The sequence below is a fragment of the Sus scrofa genome, chromosome 6, assembly GCF_000003025.6.
Source record: "Sus scrofa isolate TJ Tabasco breed Duroc chromosome 6, Sscrofa11.1, whole genome shotgun sequence".
Classification (NCBI taxonomy): Eukaryota; Metazoa; Chordata; class Mammalia; order Artiodactyla; family Suidae; genus Sus; species Sus scrofa.
Window position 1 is genome coordinate 88,415,204 of NC_010448.4, and position 25,225 is coordinate 88,440,428.

A 25,225-nucleotide genomic window follows, 5' to 3' on the forward strand; every position below is an offset into this window, starting at 1 on the left:
CTGGTAGCTCAGCAGTTAACGAACCAGACTAGCATCCATGGGGATGCAGGTTTGATCCCGGGCCTCGCTCAGTGGGTTAAGGATCCATCGTTGTCGTGAGCTGTGGTGTAGGTTGAAGATGAGGTTTGGATCCCGAGTTGCTGTGGCTCTGGCACTGGCTGGCAGCTACAGCTCTGATTGGACTCCTAGCCTGGGAACCTATATATGCCATGGGTACAGACCTAAAAAGAAAAAAAAAAAAATAGTGCTGTCAGGTATGGGAAATAAAAAGTCTTCAGTAGGGAGTTCCCACTGGGATGCTGGTTCAATCCGAAGCCCCACATAGTGGGTTAAGAATCCAGCATTGCCACAGCTGTGGCTTAGGCCTGGGAACTCCATGTGCTGCAGGGCAGCCTAAAAGAGGAAAAAAAAAAAAAGTCTTAAGCAGACCTAGTACCTGGGCAAATTATTGTAAAGGGCAGAAAAAAACACTTCACCACTAAAAAAATTGGTAAGTTCAAAGGCTGTCTCCTCATCTCTATTTTCAATCTCATCCTGTGATTTTTAGATTTCAAGAGGGCTTGCAGTAATGAATAAAGTTACTATAAATTAATCTAAACATGATTCGAATCTTTAATTTATGTATTCATTAAAATTTTACCTGTTATCAATCTTAGGGTTCCAGGTGTTAATGGCAACTCTAAGTGAAAGTCAAAGATAATCATTTGCATAAAAGCATTAGAAGTTGATTAATTGGTGTTTTCAGGCAGCTGTGATCTATTCTGCACTTCCAGAGCCGAAAAGAGAATGTTTCACTAAAAACATTTACCTGTGCTAATGCTATGAAACAGCACAACATCCTCCAGTTTTCCATGTACTCAGTTACATTTATAGCATTTTCATTTCTAGAGTCACATTTCATATTTCCAGATTTTAAAAGGCATTACAATGGCACACCGTTGAAAATTAAACTTGTTTCCACACCATTCCTTGAATGTTTATGTGTTCTGTTCCAATAGGAAGATAGAGATTAAATCCACTCACCTTAACAAATTCCTATTTGGGTGTCTTAGCATGATTTGGGGAATAGATCCCAATTTCAAGGGGCCTAAACTTGAGGTGCCCGAAAAAATAAGTAATAGGGCTTAGATAGAAAAATGTTTTCAGAAAAGTGATTTATCTATGCTGAATAAAAACTGTAGCACTGCCAGCTCAGATGCAGTTACGATTGCTAAAGCATGTCCAGGCTGGTTATCTAATGCCTCTGCAGGAATTTAGGCCACGCATTAATGCACTGAAGATAAAATCAATTTGAAAATTTCTTAAATCAAATACCAATACTGGAGTAATACTCTCGGTGCAGGGGAACCAGCCAACAGTAATAGGAAGACAATTATAAACTATAAACCACTCTGCTCAAATGTCCTGGTTTGTTACTGGTAGGGCCCATTACACACAGTTTGCACAAGCTAAATCCACTGACTATGCAGAACTGTTGTACATGGGGACACAGGCACTCCTCTCTCCCCTGCCCCCCACACTTCACATAAAGATGCAGCTCAGTTGTGTCTCATTGAGGGACTCATTGAGGCCGAAAACCCAAAGCAACATTCTGAACATAAACATCTTCCCATTCTACTACAGCAGTACAGCCAAGCAGTTAAGTACCAATTTTAGAATCAGACAGGTCCAAATGCAGCCTCCTGCTTCTTACTTCACTTCTCAGTTTGCTCATCTACAAAATGGGATTAGGGAGTTCCCGCAGTGGCTCAGCAAATTATGAAGCCAGCTAGTATCCATGAGGATGCAGGTTCGATCCCTGGCCTCGCTCAGTTGGTTAAGGACTGGTGTTGCTGTGTCTGTGGCATAGGCCAGCAGCTGCAGCTCCAATTCGATCCCTAGCCTGAGAACTTCCATATGCCACAGATGTGGCCCTGAAAAGCAAAAAAAAAAAAAAAAAACTAAATAAAAAGGATTAGCAATGAGCAGAAGCTTATGAAGATAAAATGAGATAATTCATGATAATTCTGAGCCTAGTCCTTCTCATCAGATGTTGACTAGTGTTATTTCCTTTTTCTTTGGTCTTCCTGACTGCTCTGACCCTAAAACAGCAAAGGGATCAGAGGCCCCAACTCTGAAACACCTCTCCTTACTGCAAGCCATCACCAGCCCACCACCCATACATAAATGGTCTCAGCTTCTACTCTCTTCAGTACATTCTCATTGAACTGATAATTATTGCCCAGTAAAAATCAGCCACTGAGTTTACATAACAGGTACAGCCTCTAACTTAAGGATTTCTATCTTTTTCTCCACCCCCCCCCGCCCCCCGCTTTTTTGGTCATACCCCATGAGGAATTTCCCAGGGCCAGGGCTCAAAAAAGCTCCACAGCAGTAACCAGAGCTACAGCAATGAAAAATCCCTAACCTACTGAGGCACCATGGAACGCCGAAGATTTCTTGAATACGCTTTCTGAGCACAGATCTGATCATGTAATTGCTGTGTTTACCAACCTTCAGAGGGTCCCTTTTGCCTAAAATAGAGGTTCCCAACTTGAGACTGATTCAGAATGACCTTTATGTTGCCTGGACACAGACATTTTGAATAAACCATGTAGCTGAATCTGTTTCCTCCTGATTGAAAAACAAGACTGAAATTTCTTGCTGACATCCAATATCCTCTACAATATGACCTCAACCTTGCCAGCCTCCCCAAATACAACCTGACCTCTGCCTAAACTCACCTCCATTCCTTGCTATACTTCAGCCATATTTCCCAGTTATCTCCTGAATGTACCAAGCTGTCTTTCAAATTGACACATACTGATACCCATACTGCTTGGAAAGTGCTTCCACTGCCTTCACAGTGCATTTGCACATAGTACTAGGCTCCTTCACCTTCCTCAGAAACCTTCCCTGACCATCCCATCTAAATCCATACTTAATTCTAGTCACTAGCCCCTTACCTACTTTTCTCTCTTCCCATCTTCATAGTACCAATCACTATCTGGAAGTATGTTAGTTACCTGTGTACCTCTTTATTCTTTATCTTCTCCAATAGTACTTAAACCCTGTATGGGCAGCGTTTGTCTTTGCCACTGTATCCTAAGTGCTTTCACTTGTGTGTAGTATGTGGTAGGTGCTCAAATACTTGGTAATACTTACCAGTAAATCTTCACTCTTCCCATAGGTTCCTTTAGCCACAGCACTTAACACGCTATTTGTATAATCCCTTCAAGTCAAGGCTCTAAGTATGGCTATGAAGAAGCTGACTCAAAGTACTTAAAAAAAAAAAAAAAAAAAAACAGCAGAAGCCTCTGGAATCTCCCTGTTTCTATTTTCTAAGTTAAAAAAAAAAAAAGCCACAAGCTGAGTGAGGATAAGAAAGGTGTTAAAATTCTTTATCTTTCAAGTTTTCAAGGTGACTGAAAAGAGTAAGTGGGATAGAGAAATGCAGGCTTGCCAGAGGGTACTAAGGCCTTACTGGAGATCATGACTTCAAACACAGAAACCATGCTAGCAAGTTCAGTTGCATACATGCTCTAAGTGCAGAGAACGTGGCATACTGAACTTAACCATAAATGGAGTTCAGCCAGACAGGTATAATGAAGCAAGAGAAGGGACAAAGCAATGTACTGTGTGGCCAAGTGATTCTAACACTAGACCACAGAATCTGAGCTCGGGAATAAAGGACAGGAAGTGAAATCAGCGAACTATAGGTCACACAGTTCTGTAACCATTCACTCTTGTTTGTATGTGCACATATCTGACTTTTCTGGACCGAAGTCCTCCAAAGTGGGACCAGGGTCTTTTCATTCTTAGTACCTCACTGCATAGATTTGTTATCTGGATGGAAGAGTAGATGTTTATCCATAGTTCAAGGGAAAGCTCCCACCTCAAATCCTATGGTATATAAAGTTCCTCCTTTCTCACTATTCTTAAAGAGTTCAAGTAAAAAGTTTCAGTCCTACATAAAAACCCTATTGGTATAAACAAATTCTTTGAACTGAGACAAGATGCTGAATTCCTAGTATCCAAGTACTGAACCAGAAAATGAACCAGATGTATCCCAACTAATGTTCAGGCTGCCCCTACTGAACACCTGGGAGCCATAAAATCTGAACATCCCAACCTCTATAATTATTTCACCTCCTTGCAGTAATTATTAGCAAGACCCAAAACAGGCCTTGAGAAAACCAAGTTTTTTAAGGAGACATAAGCGAAACTCAACCTGAGGGTGGAGAACAAATGCACAGACAAAGAGCATGTAAAATATGTTTTATTGTTCTTTAAAAGGGCTCAGGGTTTGGTTTTAAATCAGGCTGCACACCTTTCATCAGTCTGACATCTCTCTTACCATGTCAAACTGGCTTAAGCTAGCAGTACTTCATTGAATCCAAAAGAAAAAAAAAAAAAACTTTTAATTTTGAAGAAGAAAATCCAGTTCTGAGAACAATTAACATTACTCTATACTTCAAAACAAAATAAGGGCCAATGTTTCATGATGCTTTATTCACCCTTCTCCTCTCACAGAACCAGGAATGTAATTTTCCTAACTCAGGCAGGCACTGATACTGGTGGATACTACACACTCGCACGCGTGCACGCACGCATGTGCGCGCGCGCGCGCGCACACACACACACACACACACACACACAAAACCTCTCTCTTCCCCTCTCCCTTCCCCTCCCTTCCTCCCTCCAAACAACAAAAATCTGAGCATATCAAAGGAAAAAGGTTTGTTATGGTATTGATTAAAACCCTTGGAGTCAACAGTCTATCTGAGCTTAGAGGGTATGCTGTTTTGATCTTGAGCCTATGTTAAAGGAATCTACTGTCAAGTTCTGAAATAAAGAAGTTTGGGTAGTACCATCATTTTTCACTTTAAAATCCTAGAAACAATTTCAAAAAGCATTATTTTGTTTTGTTTTTTTGGGATTGGGCGGGAGAGAATCTACAGATTTTCATTTATTTCAAAATCAAAACAACTCAGCACAGGAAATAGGCAGTTCACATAGCCAGCCAACATCTGAGGTATCATCAGTGTGAGACAAGGTCCCAGTCCATTCCTACTGGCCTAGCTGATCCTAACAAAATGGAAGGTTATGGCTCTGCACAGCAAACTCCAACAGGACAAGATGACCCTAAGGCTTTATTCAAATCCTTGGAAGCAGAGCACTATTAAGCATGTTAATATTTAGATGGAGAGTGCAAGAGCCCCTGATGGTATCTCCCAACTTCTTTGTCAATGCAGCCTGGTCACAACTAACTTCTGCAAAGGAGCAGGAAAACAGCTTTTCTAGATCTGCACAATGAACCCAGCAAAGAATCTACAAAAATGATACATTACACCAATTCACTAGCCACACAGTCCCTTTGCTACTCATTGAACCGCTCGTTCTGTCTCTCTTCTACCCTGTTATGGCCTGTGGACACACACTCACTAGGCATTGTTGGTTTTGAACCAGCAATCTTTTTTTTTTTTGTTTTTTTTTGAATTTCATAAAGACCTAGTAAGAAAATAACAAGGCAATCAGTGGTTAAACTGAACTGTACATATAGGGGACAGTTTTGGAAAATACCCATTATAGGCATTTCTCAAGTCTAAAATATTGTCTTTGCTGCTACTCCTTTGACTGTTCCTGAAAATTCAGAGTACAAATAAGTTCTAAAATAAAAATTTTTAACTACGAGCATTTTCTGACATCATTAGACAGAAAATCAGAGTTGCTACAGCCCACAATTCTACACAGTGTAGAAAGTGTGCTAATGCTCTGCCTGGACACATCTTCAGTGATGGCCTGGAGTACTCCTCTTCAGAAAAAAACCTCTGGGATATCCACTTAGCTTCACTGGTTGGAAAAGAAAAGAATTTGACTCTCAGCTAAGTTCTCTGAGAAGAGACTCCTCTTAAAACGCTGTTTCTCCACAAAGTTATCAAAACAAAAGGTTCTTGGCTACTCTGCCTAATGTTGAATATGGTTTTCAAGAAAAGAAACTAACATGAATACCCACCATCAATAAAGACTAAAAACCACCTGGATCACATAATATATATACCACTGCTTTTTTTTTTTTTTGGTGTTTTTTTGTTTTGTTTTGTTTTTTCTAAAAGTGCCCAGGTGGGCTTAAGGCTGCCAGACTGCACACACATCTAAAGCAAAATGGGCTTCTCCTATTCCATCTACAACTTGTATCGGGGGGAAAAAGAGGGACAGAAAAAAGTGAGAAGAAGAGAAAAATATACCTCCCCCCCGCCCCCCATGAAAGAAAGAAATCCCACAATAGGGAGATCTATGTGCCAAGCATAATGGAAGAGTGTGCTCCCCAAACAGATGGTTCTGCACAGGCTAATGTTCTGCTGGTTTTCCTTGGAGACCTATTTTGAGAAAGTTTAAAAAGACAGGAGATTTTGAAATAATTCAATCCTGGCAGAAATTCAAACTCCAACACTAGGAGCAAAATCACCCTTCACTGAATTAATCCCTTTTTTCTTTCTTTTTTCTTTTCTTAAACATTTTTATTCACGTTATAGAGGGATTTCTTTTTTGTTTGCTTTTTTTCCAATCATTAGGAGAGTGGTTGAGGAGTACTGAATCCATCACTACTTTGATGACACAGTTAAGATTCCAGATTCACATTTCCAGGTACCAAGAGTTCCCTCTAAATGCCACAATCAAGTCAGCCTTCGTATGCATTTCTTTCTACTGAACACAGCAATGCCCATTGGTATCTCTGAAGCGTAATCGCATCTTAGGTCGGTATTTCTCCAGGTAAAGCAGCTGTTTGGAATTGAATGCTCCCCTTCTTTTCCTGAAAATACAAGAATGGCAAGTTTTGTCATGTTAAAAGAGAGTCCACCTGCTTCACCGAAATGCATTATTCCTTTCTCACTCTACAAAGCTGAAAACCAGCATATTTCCCATACAACATCACTTCTTGAGTGAAAGGACTAGTTGAAACATGAACTTCCTGTGCCTTCCTAAGAGAAGAAATGGACAAATTTTCTTTGCTCTCATTCGTCTATTAATCATTTAATAAAGATCAGAATGGTTTATCCAGAGACATCTGACTTCATTCTTCCCAATTAACATATTCTTCATAATAGAGTCAGCAGCAAGCATTTAGTATGAATGAGCAAATATTTACATGAAGCAACAGACTCAGCTGGCATTCCCTGAAATATGCTACCTTCCTAGAACTGCTACCATACATCTCATGCCCTTTATCACAGTCATTTTCTCTTTCTTTCAAGAAAAGTTTAAAAAGGGAAAGGGTAACATAACTGCCAAAGAATCCTAGACAACAAAACAGCATGGCCTGTTATTCCAGACTCATGTCAGATTCTGTCTGAGAACTACCATCCTGATTCTTTGACGAAACAGGTCACTGAAGGGTCCTAAGTGATTAACTGCTCCTGTAGTTTCTTCCTTTCCTTTTAGTCACAGAAAGTTACAAATTTGGAAGGCATTTTGTACATCCATTAAAAGAGACACTAGATCACTGAGACTCTACTACCTAACTTTTCAAAGATTCCTAGATATTCAAGTCATATACTGGACATATTTTAATTTTTTTGTCTTTTCTAGGGCCGCACCCGAAGCATATGGAGGTTGCCAGGCTAGGGGTCCAATTGGAGCTGTAGCCACTGGCCTACGCCAGAGCCACAGCAATGCAGGATCTGAGTCGCATCTGCGACCCACACCACAGCTCATGGCAATGCCGGATCCTTAACCCACTGAGCAAGGCCAGGGATTGAACCCACAACCTCATGGCTGGATTCGTTAACCACTGAGCCACAACGGGAACTCCTACTGGACATATTTTATAATGTCCAACTTTACCCCTAAATTAGAAAATCTTTAAATCCGGCGCCAGTAGTATTATTGTGAGTCTCTTTATGACTTGCATTTTTTGATAACTTCAAACAATATTTTAAACCAAAGACAGCAAATAACTGCACTATAAATGCATACTTTCATAATTTCTTTCTCTTGCATGATTTTGCTTTATGTGTTTTTGAACATAAAACTTCATACTCACTGTCTTATAAACTGAACTGCATCTTCATACTTCATTCCACATTCAATCAAAGCAAGTGCAACCAGCACAGGTGCCCTGAAGAAAGAAACTTATTTGTAAATAACCAGAGGTCTTTGGAATTAAAGGATTTTTTTTTTTAAGCCAGGATTACATATTACCAAAACCATGTAAAGCTTGAGCTTTCCTTATTCCTAAATATTTGGTACCTTTCTATATAGTAGAAGTATCTAGGAGTTCCCACTGTGGCACAACATGATTGGCAGCATCTGTGGAGCAGTGGGGCACAGGTTTGATCCATAGCCCAGCACAGTGGGTTAAGGATCTGGCGTTGCCACAGCAGCAGTGTAGGTTACAACTGCAGCTCAGATCTGATCCCTGGCCCAGAAACTCCATATGCTGTGGGACAGCCAAAAGAAGAAAAAAGAAAAAAGAAAGAAAAAAAAAAAAAAAAGGTAACTAAAACATATATAGCTTCTACAGCATTTTCTGTTTTTAGTAAAGCACAAAATTCTTAATTTTTAAAGAGATCTTTATTCTTTTAAAACATCACATTATAGCTCAAATTTTTTACATCATTTTGTTATAAATGACCAAATGTATTATCTTCAGTATCTCAGAATTTTCATTACAAATCAATTTTATTTTTTATTAAAGTATGGTTGATTCACAACAAATCAATTTTAATATCTCATCAAATACTTCAAGAAAATCTTTCCCACGAGGCTAGGAGAGTATCACAGAATTGGTAGTTAGAATATTGGTAATAATTGGTAATATAGAATAGATTTATCTCTGTGTGTGTGTGTGTGTGTGTGTGTGTGTGTGTGTGTATAATCTAACAAAGGAAATGATGTTTTTAAAAAGCCCATTATAGGGCACCAACTTTGGACTGACTACCTAACTAGGATAGCTATTAATTTAAGAAACTGCCTCAAGTCAAGTTAGAACACTACCATTACCCTTCAGGATAAGGTCTGAAACTTATAAACCTGAAAAAAAAAAAAAAAAAAAAAAAAAAAACTGTACTACACTAAACTGCAAAAAAAGAAAACAGCCAACAAAAGAGTTGAGCAAAGTAAAGCCTGAGTCACTACCACCTTGAGGCAACAGCAGCCTGCATTAATGTTTTAAGTCAAAGGGCATGTCATAAACTGACATTTAATCTGTTGTTGATGACTGCTGCAACACCATTCCATGCATTGCTCAAGGAAAACGATTTTAAAAATCAATTTTCATTCTCCATACATCTACTTTCAAAAGTTTAAGACTCAACCATCTGCTCTCCACCTATTAACTTCCTATTCATCTCAATCCAAAATTAACCATGCAGATTCTTTAAATCTAAAATTACTTTAACTTTGTTGCCCATTTCAAAGACCTAAACCTTTGATTACTTAAAATCGGAAGAAAAAGAAAACATACTGAATTATAAGACTCTATTTTTGACTCAAAGGTAAGATAATTACATTAAATTAGTTTCAAAACAACTTCTGAACCATCACCCACTATATCTGGTATGGTATCAGACAAATAATGAAACATAAAAAGTTATTTTGGGAAATCATTACATCAGCTTTGGCTCTCATTTCCTTTCCTTTCAGGCAATTTAATATTTAGTGTAATAAATGCAACTTTCTATCAAAGTGAAATTTTTGATAATAAATTCACAGACAAAAGGGGGAAAAAAAAGCTTACCTTCCCAATCCTGCAACACAGTGCACTGCAACACAGCAACCTGGCTCTTCACGAAATTTGGTTTTTAGTAGGTTTAGCCAATCATCTACTATCTGATTAGGGGGTGGTGCTCCATCGTCAAATGGCCAATCCTGGGAGAGAAAAACCTTTTGTATTAAATTGATATTTTCTCCAGGGTTAACATCCTAATGTACAACAGCTGCATAGTACACAGGGTAGGCCCAATTGCACTAACTGTACTATATATAATACAGTTAGTGCAATATATATATATATATATATTCTTTTTTTTTGTCTTCTTAGGGCCACACCTGCGGTATATGGAAGTTCCCAGGCTAGGAATGGAAGTGGCCTACGCCACGGCCACAGCAATGCCAGATCCAAGCCACGTCTGTGACCTACACTGCAGCTCACAGCAACGCGGGATCCTTAACCCACTAAGCCAGGCCAGGGATTGAACCTGCATCCTCATGGATACTATTTGGGTTCATTACCACTAAGCCACAACAGGAACTCCTATATATCTATTATTAATTACACAATTCTGATCTTTGCTGATAAATGATCCAATATCAAAAATTCAATGTGTCAAACAACTTAGCCTTCTTAATGAAGCACTGCCAACATCCTAACAAGTGATCTTTATTTAATCTTTGGAAATATCTCTTATCGGAGTGATAAGAGGCTAGTGTTCTTTAAATATTTTATCTGAATAGCAAATTAGACATAATAGAGAAAACTAAAAATTAAAACAAAGACAAAGTAAGAGAGGACACATCATCTGTCAACAAGATTCAGCAGTCCACTCTGGCAAAGAAATGCACAAATGGTATCTCATTGGTCTCTACAAATATTTGAGGATTATCCCCCAAATAGCTCTAAGTTATAATATCTTGTCTTTAGAGAAGGCTCTCGGATAAGTAATTTCCAATAGTTAGCAGATCATAACAGAATCATACCACCATTTCTGTACTTATATACATATTTTTTAAGTCAATTAGCAAATATTTTTCAAGCTCCGCCTAAATTATATACACCACATTTAACGAGCACAGTGTCATATGACAGGATCCTGAGCAAATGAAGACTCTCAAATATTCCTTTCTCTTTTTATATTCATTGACTTGGGTTGTTTTTTCAATGAAGACCAATCCCATGTGCATTCATTATAGTGGCAAAGATTGATCTTGTTATTTAGCATGAGTTCCTGAGAAACCAACACAAATCAGCTTTGAAGAAAGGCAGGGGAGGGAGATTCATATGTTCTCCCATCTAACTTCAAGCACAGAAATGCGAAGACACTGGGAATTTTTTTTTTTTTTTTTTTTTTAGGGCCGCACTTGCGGCCTGTTGGAGGTTCCCAGGCTAGGGGTAGAATCAGAGCTATAACTGCCAGCCCACGCCACAGCCAGAGCCACGCTGCATCTGAGCCAAATCTGCAACCTATACTACAGCTCATGGCAACATCGGATCCTTAACCCACTGATTGAGGCCAGGGATCTAACCCACATCCTCATGGATAATAGTTGGGTTCATTTCCACTGAGCCACAACAAGAGAGATTGGAAAAGAATAGTTTAACATATTAGAGAAGGAAAAAGAGAAAAGTGACAGGGTACAAAATTGATTCTGCACTCATTACTGGCATCACTAGAATACTTCATGTAGCCCATTAGCCATGATGGCACGTTATGTTTGATTTGTCAACTACGCCCCATAATTAAAGGGCTGTCAGTGTTATCATTATAAATGTCACTATAGAGTTTAACTGTAAATAGCAATAAAACCAGTAAGTACCTTAATCGAGAGCTTACTTCCTGTAATACTCCCTAAAATGCATCTAGCTAGAAAAAAAATATGAAACATGCTTTGCTTACTTATATAAGCAGTTTCTATCAAAATAATCTCTAAAATAATAATTTAGAAGCATCTGAACTGCAAACTGGCATGGCTGAAAAACCACCATTAGTCTTTTCCAATGTGCCTCTCTCTGATTTGCAAGAACACTGGTTAAGGGTAGAGAGGTCTCACTTTAGGGATATGCCCTTTAAAATGTCCCAAACCCTCTTTACCTAGCAAAAGGAAATTAACAATCCAACTTAAAATTTCTGCCTAGGAAAAAAAAGAAATTCCAAGCTTAATTTTAAATGTCCTTTTTTTTCCCCACAGCTTTAGTTAGACCTTTAATTTTATCTGATCACAGCTCTTTAAAACAAAACAAAAGCCTAAATTTAAAGGCCTGGAATAAATCTCCATCCTTCCATTATCTTTTACGAACTACTTCAAGTTCTTTAGTTCATTTCTATTTCATAAAGGTGTTTACCAACATTACTGATTCAAACAGACTATGGTCAATCTGTAGTTCATTTTCTCACCCTGCCATCTGTCAAAATGATTTCTCATCTACCCACTAAACAACATACTCATGATACAGGAAAAAGAACCTGTATTCAGTTTAATTACAGAGGTTAAAAATTTGTTTTTATGTTTTAAAACACAAGGCTACATTTTACACATATTCATACTTATCTTCAGTGATTTCCAGCCAGGGGACCTTAAAATCACTTAGAAATGGGAATGCAAGCCAAGTATTATTACCACAACATACTATTAAAACACTTTTTTTTCCCCCGGTCTTTCGTCTTTTTAGCACCACACCTGCGGCATATGGAAGTTCCCAGGCTAGGAGTCTAATTGGAGCTGTTGCTGCCGGCCTATGCCAGAGCCATAGCAATGCAGGATCCGAGCCATGTCTGTGACCCACACTACAGCTCATAGCAACGCCGGATCCTTAACCCACTGAGCAAGGCCAGGGATCGAGCCTGCAAGCTTATGGTTCCTAGTCGGATTCATTAACCACTGAGCCACGACGGGAACTCCATGTTTGGCTTTTTAATTTGTGTGTTTTCCCCAAAGTGAAGGTGAAGAAACTTTATGGGTCAGATGTAAGACATGTAAGGCCTTACCAACAGGACATTTATTTATTTTTGTAAGAACTGTCTTCTCAACCACTAACCATTTATTTCATTAAACACCTTTTTTTTTTTTTTTTTTTTTGCAAGAACTGCCTTCTCAACTACTAACCAATGTAACAATAACCACTACAGAACTACCTCTCAAAAAAAATTTTTTGAAACAATTTGAAACAGGAGTTCTCCTGTGGTGCATCAGGTTAAGGATCTAGTGTTGTAATTGTAGCGGCTTGGGTTGGGGCTCTCGTGTGGGTTCGGGGCTCTCGTGTGGGTTCAATCCCTAGCCCAGGAATTTCCACATGCCACAGGCATGGCCAAAAAGAAAAGGAACATAACCTTGTATCAACATCTTCCTTGATACCTTTTCCCTACTCAACTACTTCAAAAATCTCCAGTTCTCTTCCCACTACAATGCCTTCACACAATCACATCAAACAGCTCTAAGACACAAAGACTACAAGGTCATTTCAATACATGCTCCTGTAATTTAGACAACTGTTTAGGGAATAAAGCATAAAATTTTACCTAATCGGAGGTTCCTATTTCCAATAATGAAATAGCAAATTTAAAGGCCAAGGAGAAATTTAATTTAAAATAATTCCAATCACTATGTCCAAACTGAACTATGAAAGAAATCTTATCTTACAAAAGCTTCTTAGAAACCCATCAAGTGTCAGAAACTATGCTAATTACTCTGAAGCAAAGTGCCTTACCCCTTTCTCTTCTTATCTTCTTCTCCCACCTTTTTGTGCTCTATAAATTATCCACAAAATAGTAAGTAACCAATTTGTACTTGCTAAGTCAGAGAGAATATTTCCATGTGATTTAAGAACATCTCATGGAAATTACTTTCAGTTATATTCAAACTAGTAGCCTAGAAACAAATGGCAAATATTGTATTAACTTCCTAGAGAAAACAAAATGAAATTTCGATTTTCTTGAACTAAGTATGCACTAAATTTTGCTTTTTATTTGGTGAAAATACTTTACACATTAAGGGCACAAATGAAAAAAAACTGGTAATCCAAAGGAATTTTAATAGATTGCTAAAATCACTGTATCTCCTACAAGTTTAGAAAGCAAACTCTGACTGCCAAATTTTAAACATATTTATGGTTAAAAGGTACAACTTGTCTGTAGTGAAAAATTAAAACACTACACACTCACTAGAACGTGGATTCCTTCCTTTTCAACTGGTGCTTTATCATATGTAGCATCACAAACTCGAACCAAAGTTGTCACTCCATACTTCTTAAGTTCCTTTAAAGAAAAACAAACATAAGGAAATTTTGTTTTGTTTTGTTTTGTTTTTCAGGGCCACAGGTGAAGCATATGGAAGTTCCCAGGCTAGGGGTCGAATCAGAGCTACAGCTGCCAGTCAACACCACAGCAATACCAGATCCAAGCCACATCTGCAACCTACACCACAGCTGTTGCTGGATCCTTATCCCACTGAGTGAGGCCAGGGATCGAACTTGTATCCTCATGGATACTAGTCGGGTTCATTTCCATGAGCCACAACAGGAACTCCCATGAAACTTTTTAAGAATTGCAATCAAAGCTTTAAAAATATACTCTTGTAAACTGAAGGGAGGTCTGATTCTTAGACAAAGATCAAAATCATTCTCATTGTAACAACATATATAATGGACACTCTTCCAATAACAGTGGAAGAATCATTAGAACCCACCTTTATAAAGGGCAATTTGGTAGCATAACACAAAAACTTTAAAAGCACACACACTTTGACCTAGAAATTCTACTTCTGGGAATTTATACTAGTGAAATAATTAAAGATATATACAAAGATTTAGGTACCAGCATGTTTCAACAGAGGTTGTTTGGATGATAAAAAGCTAGAAACATAAATGGTCCAAAAATAGCTGAATGGTTAAAGAAAGTACAGCATTTCCATACAGAGAACTGTGACAGCTACAAAAAAAATGAGGGGTTGGGAGAAATTTTTTTTTTTTTTTTTTGTCTTTTTTGCCATTTCTTGGGCCGCTCCCGTGGCATATGGAGGTTCCCGGGCTAGGGGTCTAATCGGAGCTGTAGCTGCCAGCCTACACCACAGCCCATGGCAACGCCGGATCCTTAACCCACTGAGCAAGGCCAGGGATTGAGCCCACAACCTCATGGTTCCTAGTCCATGAGGTTAACCATGAGGTTATTCGTTAACCACTGTGCCACGACGGGAACTCCGGGAGAAAAATTTTTTTTCAATACAGTGTGATCCTACCTATCTATCTATATATATCCATATATACAAATAAAAACGTGTAAAAGCCAGGTATTAACAATTAAGTATTTTAAATTGTCTTTTATTTGTACCTTCTGTTATTTTATATACTAAGTAGTTAACCGCTTTAATTTAAAGAAACAAGTAAAAGTAATTCAGAAATTAAGATTAAAAAGTGGTATTATGGAGTTCCTGCTGTGGCACAACATGATCAGCAGCATCTTGGGAGCAGTGGGACACAGGTTTGATTCCCCAGCCCAACACAGTGGATTAAGGATCCAGCATTGCTGCAGCTGTGGCTTAGGTCACAGCTGTGGCTCATATCTGACCCCTGGCCCGGGACCTCCATATGCTACAGGGAGGCCAAAAAAGGGGGGAAAAGTGATATTATATTACAAAGCCAACTAACACAGTTATAGCCAGACGCCTTGCTCCTTTAAATTGTCCTACAGTAATGCCTGATCCAGTAACTACCTAACTTCAAGGGGCCACCAACATCTTTTTATAGTTGCAGGAGTCTATGACCAAGGAATCCACAGGCTGAAAATAGTATCACGTAATTCAGCCAGGCTTAAAGGTGACTGAACAACCTGAGGGCATAAAGGCCTGGAACCACTTGTACACTGTGTACACAAAGTTAAGAAGCTCAGAGAATTAAAAGTATAAATAAGTAGCAACAGTGATATCCTACAAGAAGCGTCATCATTTGGTTACCTAAAGAGACAAGTTTATTTTAATTGCTAAAGGACTTTCCTTTTCACAGAAAGATTTTCTTATAAAGACTTTCTTAGAAACTCAAGTTATTATATATTGAGTAAGGAATTTAAAAAGTGTTTTTAACTACAAATAAAAGCCCATTAAAAGAACTCCACAGTAGCTGTTCACTGAAAGGTTATGGCAGAATTTTTTATGGTAAATATCTGTGATCTTCCGCAAGTCAAAACCTCTTCTGAACTCAGTTTTCTGCCATATGTCAAGTGAGAAGGATAGATTTAGAATCTCTAGGAGTTCATCTAGCTCTCTAAGTCTCCTCCATAAATACATCAACAGAAATCACACTGAGACTGAAAAACTTGAGAATGATTAAAAAGCTAACATTCAAATGTTTAAGTACAAAAATTTCCTTACTACTACCAATAGAAAAAAATTCAAGATCTGACCAAAAAATGCTACCTCTAAGGAATTCCCATTGTGGCGCAGCAGAAATGAATCCAAGACTAGGAACCATGAGGTTGCAGGTTCAATCCCTGGCCTCCCTCAGTGGGTTAAGGATCTGGCGTTGCCATAAGCTATGGTGTAGGTCACAGACACGGCTCAGATTTGGCACTGCTATGGCCGTGGTGTAGGCCAGCAGCTACAGCTCCAATTCAACCCCTAGCCTGGGACCCTCCATATGCCGCGAGTGCAGCACTAAAAAGAAAAGAAAAGAAAAGAAAAAAAAAAAAACAAAAAAAAACACCTACCTCTAATACCTTTCCTTCCCCTAGGTTTCTGAACCCTTGTACATGATGGTTACTACTGCTACGTAATTCTAGGGTAGCTTTTCATCAAAAGTGGTTTTAGAACATGTGAGGTAGAAATAGACTTCAGTGTCAGAGATAGTTCTACCACATACTGCATGCCTTTAGACAAACTGCTAAATCACTGTGACCCTCAGTTTCCTCATTTATAGGATATAAATAATAATAGTACCCATACCTCAACCTCATAGGGTTATTAGGAGTAAATGATATAATGCATAAAACTGCTTATTGTAGTGCTGGTGTTACTAAGCGTTCAATATTAATTATCTTTAATATTAAAGCATAACAAAAGAAATGGTAATAATGTTGAAAGGATATAAGGAAAAAAACACAGTACTAAGTAATCTCTAAGATCTCCCCAATTTCCTTAAACATTCTTTTAAAAATCTGTTGTAACTAATTCAATTCAATTCAAAGATTGATCAAATGACCATCCACACCCTAATCACAGATTTCTTTACAATGGTTTTTAATCTTTAATGGGATTTTACCTATAAATCAATCCAAAAGATAGACCATGCTACAATCTTACCTCTGTGAACTTGTTGAGGGTAGCATTGGTAGGGTTGTGGGTTATCAGAAAACGCATGTTCTCATAGGAGATCTCCACAGGGGCTGGACGGTTCATTATGGCAAATAAAAAGTGTGAGTGTGCGTGTGTGAAAGTGATGGGGAAAATGAAAAAAAAAAAAAAATCAATAAATCTTGAAATGTTTCACAGCAGAAAACATTAAAAAGACCACTAAAATGCCTATTATCAATCAGTGTTCTCTCTATTCAACTTGTTTATTCTTTAAGAAGCTTCTCTCTTCAAGATAAGCAGAAGTATTTAGAATCCACTTGAATCCAAATTCAATCTGGGCCTCGATGTCTGCTGATGGATACCTTCGGACTCCAAAAAAATCCAACTACATACAAAACTTAAGCAGCCTTTACTACATTTAGGCACTAGTGAGACAAGTTAAAAGTGTAGGTCGCTTTCCACTTTTGTTTACTTGATGCTTAATTTTACTGGAGTCATTAAAAGAAATATGCTTGCAATTAAAAAAAAAAAAAAAAAAAAGCCAACTATTTCTGAGGCCAGTCTCGGTGTCCAGAGTCTTCAAGGCAATGTTAATTATGGCACATTGAACCTCCAAGCTCACTTGTCAGCGGAAATGCTGTGCTGAGCCTGGCAGAAGTCTGCCCTCACGCTCAGAATCGCCATAAATGTGCAACGTATATTCCAACGAAAAACCTGGAGGAGAAAAGCATAAGTTAAATGAACTGGAGGTTGACAGCATAGTAAACACAATACCCAAAGTCAAGAATACATTCTTTATGAGCCCAAAGACATCTGACATAGCACCAACTCTAAACTACTGACATCTATCGAGAATAGGATAAAAGCATACACCAAGAGTTTTAAAATAGATTCAAAAGTAAAGTATGTCTTTTTTCAAAATGAGGTTCAATAAAGTTTCCATACTAATAAGATTGTTTCTATCATTTTAAAATGACTGAATTTCTAAATTCATTTTATATCTTTTTTTTTTTTTTTTTTGGCCGCACTTGCAGTATATGGAAGTTCTTGAGTCAGGTATTGAACCTGCGCCACAATATCGACCTGAGCTGCCATAGTGACAACATGGAATCCTTAACAACCACTGTGCCACAAGGGAACTCCCATTTTAAGTCATTTTTAAATGATTAAAAAATACTTCGAGAAGGCTTTCCCCATGGACTCTTTTTCATAAAGTTCACAGTGATCTTATTTTTCTATTTTGATGGTTAAGTACTTTGCATAAAATCATACCCATCTGTAAATGGCTGAAAGATCATTTACCAAAATTCTCCTTTGAGGATTTAATTCTTTCTATTCAAAATATATGCATTGGCCCCAATTATTACATCAGTTCATAAAGTACTTTCAAAAAGTTGTCTTTTTTCCTCACAATTCTGAGCAGTTTTTACTACCTATGAGGAATGAGAAAAGTGATTTATCTAAGGTAAGTAAGTTAGTTGAGCCCAAATTCAAACCCAAGTCTTCTGTTAGTCCTGCATTTTTTCCAAGGTACCAAAATGCCAGCTGACTCAATTAATGTATGATTCCCATTCTCTCATTTCTCGTCAGGTTTACCTTCTTACCATTTCTCACATCACTACCTCAAAGAGTCCAAAAGCATTTAAAGGTCAATGATACACACAGCATCCTCCTGTCCAAATATTAATCCCTACCAAAAACAAGGCAAGAAACTGAAGTGGCAGAAATTTTAATATTATTTTAGGCCTGTATAGCTGGCTCAGGCAGTGTCAACATAATCATATATTCCTCTGAAAACAGGAACAAGGTCTCACTTCTTTTACCTGCCTCTTTGAACTAAGCCATCAATAAATGCTCATTTAAGAACTCTAAAAAAGATGACTGTGACCAAATTGATGAAAGACAGTAACTACAGAAGCACTTGCAAGAAAAAAAAACTGAAACAGATAGGAGTTCCCATCGTGGCTCAGCAGTTAACAAACCCAACTAGTATCCATGAGGATGCGGGTTCCATTCCTGGCCTCGATCAGTGGGTCAGGGATCCAGAGTTGCCATGAGCTGTGGTGTAGGTCACAGATGTGGTTCGGATCTGGCATTGCTGTGGCTGTGGTGTAGGCCAGCAGCTACAGCTCTGATTGGACCCCTAGCCTAGGAACCTCCATATGCTGTGGGTATGGCCCTAAAAAGACAAAAAAAAAAAAAAAAACTGAAACAGATAAAGACAAATCTAAGCCTCAAACTTTCAAGCCTAATCATCTCTCTTCAAGTCTTCTTTTTATGAGATTCTTATGGCATTTTATTTTATAAATTAGATACTTTTGACTATATTACCACAGACACAAGTGTAAAACTGAAATAGGGAATTCCCATCGTGGCAGTGGTTAACGAATCTGTCTAGGAACCATGAGGTTGAGGGTTCAATCCCTGGCCTTGGTCGGTGGGTTAAGGATCTGGCATTGCCGTGAGCTGTGGTGTAGGTCACAGACTCGGCTTGGATCCCTAGTTGCTGTGGCTCTGGCGTAGGCCAGTGGCTACAGCTCTGATTAGACCCCTAGCCTGGGAACCTCCACATGCCGTGGAAGTGGCCCCAGAAAAAGCAAAAAGACCAAAAAAAAAAAAAAAAAAAAAAAAAAAAACTGAAATAATCCTAAAGTATGATAGACAAGAAATTCAAAAGGGCATTATAAGACCTTTAAAACCTCAGCAGAATGAATTATTCATTTCAGTAAACATACAAAACCTCTACATTCCAAGTAAGAAAAATAAAAATACATACCATCATTCTTCCTAACTCATAATTCTAACTACAGCCCTAAAAACACAGCCACTTCAGAGTACACATTTTATAGCGTTCTTCTTGTTCAGTCAAGGAGTTTTTTTTTTTTTTTTTTTGCTTTCTAGGGCCACACCCGTGGCATATGGAGGTTCCCATGCTAGGGGTCCAATCGGAGCTGCAGCTGCTGGCCTACACCTCAGCCACAGCAACACAGGATCTGAGCCATGCCTGTGACCTACACCACAGCTCATGGCAACACCGGATCCTTAATCCACTGAGTGAGGCCATGGATCTAACCTACAACCTCACGGTTTCTAGTCGGATTCATTTCTGCTGCGCCATGACAGGAACTCTCAGTCAAGGAATTTTAAGATTAGCAGAAACTTAAGAAATCAAGTACACTGACCTTAAAAAAAAAAGAAAGAAAAAAAACAGTGATGTTTGAGATAGAGAGGTTAATATGACTTAACTAAGACCACGATGTGAATTAGTAGCAGATCCAGGAGAAGAAACCAGGTCTCCTAACTCCTTATTTATTTTTCCTTCAATTTTGACTAATGGAGGTACCCACATATTTTTCAAGTCATAATTTTTTTCGTGAAAGTGTAACTTTTCTCAAATATTTGCTTGGATGTTCACTTGCAACTCTATGACCTTATAATAAGGGGAGAAAAGATTATTAAAGTAACTACTCAAAGCACAATGGTTTGCATGCAGTGCAAAACACAACGAAATTCTAACCTGTTTGAATCCCTTTGGTTTAATGATGTTATCTCAGTAATATGTGTCAGCTGAGAGAGGCACTGAAAGACCAGCATTGTCCTAATAGCCAGGCTTAAAAGGTTACAGCTCTAGCATTAAGTTTTCTACCTCGTCGTCATCAGTGTTTGTCTGCTCAGCAAACAGAACAACCTTTATCCCATCTTATTTCTCCAAGCTCATTTTGGAAGGAGCACTTCCAGGGATAAGGATAAGTCATTATTAGATTTTCAATTCTTAATACCAAACTAAGATTCCCAGAAAGGAATTTCTGCCAAATGAAACAGTATGTTCTATCAGTGTTAACAGGTCCATGATAATAAGCTTTGTTCCTTCCCCCCCTCCAAAAAATTCAACGACGCATTAACAGTTAAATGTTCTTGCATCTGTCAATTCAGATAAACTAATGTGAATTTCTGTGACACCCATAAGAATGCAAAGCAAGGAGTTCCCGTCGTGGCGCAGTCGTTAATGAATATGGCTAGGAACCATGAGGTTGCGGGTTCGGTCCCTGCCCTTGCTCAGTGGGTTAACGATCTGGCGTTGCCGTGAGCGGTGGTGTAGGTCACAGACGTGGCTCAGCTCGGATCCCGCGTTGCTGTGGCTCTGGCGTAGGCCAGGGCCTACAGCTCCAATTCGACCCCTAGCCTGGGAACCTCCATATGCCGCGGGAGCAGCCCAAGAAATGGCAAAAAGACAAAAAAAAAAAAAAAAAAAAAAAAAAATCCAAAGCAAAAAATCTATAAGGGAAAAAAAAAAAAAAAAAAAAAGAACAATTTACCACAGCTGGAAAAGTAACAGAGCCCTACATTTTAGCATAAACTCAGCGCCTGTATACCTAGAGGAAAACTTTCTTCTAAAAGTTTTCTGGAGGCGTTCCCGTCGTGGCGCAGTGGTTAACGAATCCGACTAGGAACCATGAGGTTGAGGGTTCGATCCCTGCCCTTGCTCAGTGGGTTAACGATCTGGCGTTGCCGTGAGCTGTGGTGTAGGTTGCAGACTCGGCTCGGATCCCGCGTTGCTGTGCCTCTGGCGTAGGCCGGTGGCTACAGCTCCGATTCAACCCCTAGCCTGGGAACCTCCATATGCCGCGGGAGCGGCCCAAGAAATAGCAACAATAACAACAACAACAAAGACAAAGACAAAAGACAAAAAAAAAAAAAAAAAAAAGTTTTCTCTGTATTAACTCTGTTCTACTACTTAAAAAATGAAATAATTCAAATACACATCCATCTTCACCCTTTATCTTTTACAGAACCTAACTTTTAAAATACTAAATTTGGGACATTTCCATTTTTAACAAAAGAATATAACTTCACTAAAAAATTAGAGAGGGTGGTCTGGCACAGAAAAAGTCCTTTTAAATTAAGGAGGAGGAAAGGAGAAAAGTAGAATGAAGAAAGAGGAAGCTGGAAGAAGAGCAAGCAAGCAGAGGCCTACCACACTAAGATACTGTACTGCCAGTAAGACTAAATTAGTAAAACAACAGAGGCTACATATAACTCTGACAAGGGATATGTTAAGTCTCTGTCCAGTATCAATACTGTACTGCTAACATCTACCTAGATGAGAATTAAAAGGCAAAATGCATGAAATAACACGATATCCATCACTTAATCATGGCACAATGTTCAAACAGATAACTATTCAGAGGTTAAAAAATAAAACAGATACGGGAAGATGGCTAAGAGACACTGATAAGTGAAAAGAGCAAGGTACATGACAGTCTGAACAATATACATGAAAATACTTATGAGTACTGTACATGTTTTCATTCCCCTGGATTATTTGGAAAGTAACAAGAAAAAAGGTAACAGTGATTGCCTGGGGGTGGAAGGAACTGGAACTGGAGGCCAGGAGCATTATTTACAATATATAACTTCTGAACAGGTTCAATTTTTTTCCCACATACATATATTACCTTCACGTTTTACTTCTAATTCTAGGGTGATAAGGAACTCTACAATGATTTACAATTTAACTATGTCCTTAACAGTGCTATAACCACTGGATTACCAAGTGCCTCAAAAGAGCTAGTCCCTCTGTCCCAGGTAAGGCTGTACCTACACAATTCCAGATGGACAGCTTTGTTAAAGATATTTAATTACTGAGTAAAAGTCCAAACCTGCTTTGGCAACTGTAATTCTAAGTTCAAATATAAATGTAGAAAACTCGGAGTTCCCGTCGTGGCGCAGTGGTTAACGAATCCGACTGGGAACCATGAGGTTGCGAGTTCGGTCCCTGCCCTTGCTCAGTGGGTTAACGATCCGGTGTTGCCGTGAGCTGTGGTGTAGGTTGCAGACGTGGCTCGGATCCCGCGTTGCTGTGGCTCTGGTGTAGGCCTGTGGCTATGGCTCTGACTAGACCCCTAGCCTGGGAACCTCCGTATGCCGCGGGAGCGGCCCAAGAAATAGCAAAAAGACAAAAAAAAAAAAAAAAAAAAAAAAAAAAAAAAGAAAACTCAAGGGAATGAGGGAACTTTATAAAATCAGCCCCATTTAGGAGTTCCCGTCGTGGCACAGTGGTTAACGAATCAGACTAGGAACCATGAGGTTGCGAGTTCGATCCCTGCCCTTGCTCAGTGGGTTAAGGATCTGGCATTGCTGTGAGCTGTGGTGTAGGTTGCAGACGCGGCTAGGAGCCTGTGTGTAGGCTCTGGTGTAGGCCAAAGGCTACAGCTCTTATTTGACCCCTAGCTTGGGAACCTCCATATGCTGCGGGTGCGGCCCTAGGAAAGGCAAAAAGACAAAAAAAAATCAGCCCCATTTAATATAATCTAAACTAACTCATTCAGCATCTTTTAAAAAATCCTGTCAATCCACTCATATCCTACTAGCATTTGGGTAACTCTGGGGGGATGGGGAGGGAAATGTGGGGGCAAACAAAAACATCACTCTGGTGACTTTTGATATTCATTAGAAACAATCCTTAAGAGTTCCCACTGTGGAGCAGTGGAAATGAATCCCCACTAGTACCCATGAGGATGCAAGTTTGATCCCTGGCCTCACTCACTGGGTCAGGGATCCGGCATTGTTGTGGCTGTGGCATAGGCCAGCAGCCGTAGCTCCAATTCGACCCCTAGCCTGAGAACTTCCATATGCCACTGATGCAGCCCTAAAAAAGAAAAAAAAAAAAAAAAAAGACAAATACCATATGATACCACTTATATCTGGAATCTAATATATGGCACAAATGAACCTATGTATACAGAAAAGGAACAAACTTGAGTTCAGCCTACATAGCGCCCAGAGTGGAGCCGGACCTCACAGAGATGGGGCTCACGGGGCGCTGGGTACTCATTACTGGGGAGGGCAAAGGTCTTCTGAAGTGAACCTTCAGGCTGTCATCCAGGTGTCCCAGGTCGTGGCCCAAGGCTTGATAGCTCAGGGAGCTCTGGGGTCCACTGTGAATGTCTCCAGCCAGTCGTCCCAGTGTGCACTGACTGATCATAGCATCTACTGTCCCACCAAGGGTGCCTTGGACATGCTGACCAAGGTGATGGCTCTGGAGCTTGGGCCGCACAAGATCTGTGTGAAAGCAGTGAACCCCACAGTGGTGATGACACCCGTGGGCCAGGCACACTGCAGCAACAACCCCCAGAAGGCCAAGACCATGCTGGACCAGATCCCACTGGGGGCAGGTTTGGAGAACGTGATGGACACCATCTTCTTCCTGCTGAGTGACGGAGCAGCATGACCACAGGAGCCACTGTGCCAGTGGGTGGGGGCTACCTGGCCCCCCTCCACCCACACACCCCCCGTTCCCACTGAGCTCACTCCCCCCCAGCCCCAGTAAACATGATTCTTACGTGAGGAAAAAAAAACCCACACTCATAGACATGGAGAGCCGACTTGTGGTTGCCAAGATGCCAAGAATGAGGGGGAGGAACTGGGACTTTGGGGTTAGTAGATGCAAACTAATGCATTTGGAATGGATGAGCAATGAGATTCTGGAACTATATCTGATCACTTGTAATGGAACATGATGGAGGATAATGTGAAATAAAGAATGTGTATATATGTATAACCGGGTTACTTGGCTGTACAGCAGAAATTGACAGAACACTGTAAATCAAGTATAATAAAATTTTTAAATAAAAAATAAATACACAATGAAAAACTCTAGATCTTAGAAATTAAAATCTAGGGAGTTCTTTGGTAGTCTAGTAGTTAAGATTCAATCGCTGGTCTGAGAACTGAGATCCCACATCAAGCCACTGCATACCAAAAAAAAAGGAAAGAAAAGAAAATCTAGAAGTTCCCACCATGGTGCAGCAGAAACGAATCCAACTAGGAGCTATGACATTGTAGGTTCGATCCCTGACCTCACTCAGTGGGTTTAGGATCCGGCTTTGCCATGAGCTATGGTGTAGGTTGCAGATTGGCTGACATCCTGTGCTGCTGTTAATGTGGTGTAGGCCGGCAGCTACAGCTCTGATTTGACCCCTAGCCTGGGAACTTCCATACGCTTTGCGTGTGGCGGACAAAAGAAAGAAAGAAGGAAAAGCCTTTCTTCTTGGAGTTCCCGTCGTGGCGCAGTGGTTAACGAATCCGACTAGGAACCATGAGGTTGCGGGTTCGGTCCCTGCCCTTGCTCAGTGGGTTAACAATCCGGCGTTGCCGTGAGCTGTGGTGTAGGTTGCAGACACGGCTCGGATCCTGCGTTGCTGTGTTCTGGCGTAGGCCAATGGCGACAGCTCCGATTTGACCCCTAGCC

The 25,225-nt window shown here is 39.6% G+C and overlaps 1 protein-coding gene and 1 pseudogene across 4 annotated transcripts in view; one reads left to right on the forward strand and one right to left on the reverse strand.

Annotated features, from left to right (window-relative positions):
- The window catches only part of PTP4A2 (protein tyrosine phosphatase type IVA, member 2), a 33,314-nt gene continuing 12,329 nt past the window's right edge, over positions 4,241-25,225 (reverse strand). For 2 of the 4 annotated variants that reach the window (XM_021093389.1, XM_021093390.1), the window contains exons 2-6: positions 16,984-17,688; positions 13,857-13,949; positions 9,719-9,849; positions 8,024-8,098; positions 4,241-6,793 (exon numbers count right to left, since the gene is read on the reverse strand). In XM_021093389.1, coding sequence (XP_020949048.1) covers positions 6,685-6,793; positions 8,024-8,098; positions 9,719-9,849; positions 13,857-13,949; positions 16,984-17,079 — 504 coding nt within the window. In that variant the 5' untranslated portion in view covers positions 17,080-17,688 and the 3' untranslated portion in view covers positions 4,241-6,684. 4 annotated transcript variants of the gene reach the window in all.
- Positions 18,417-24,279, forward strand: LOC100626635 (annotated as a pseudogene).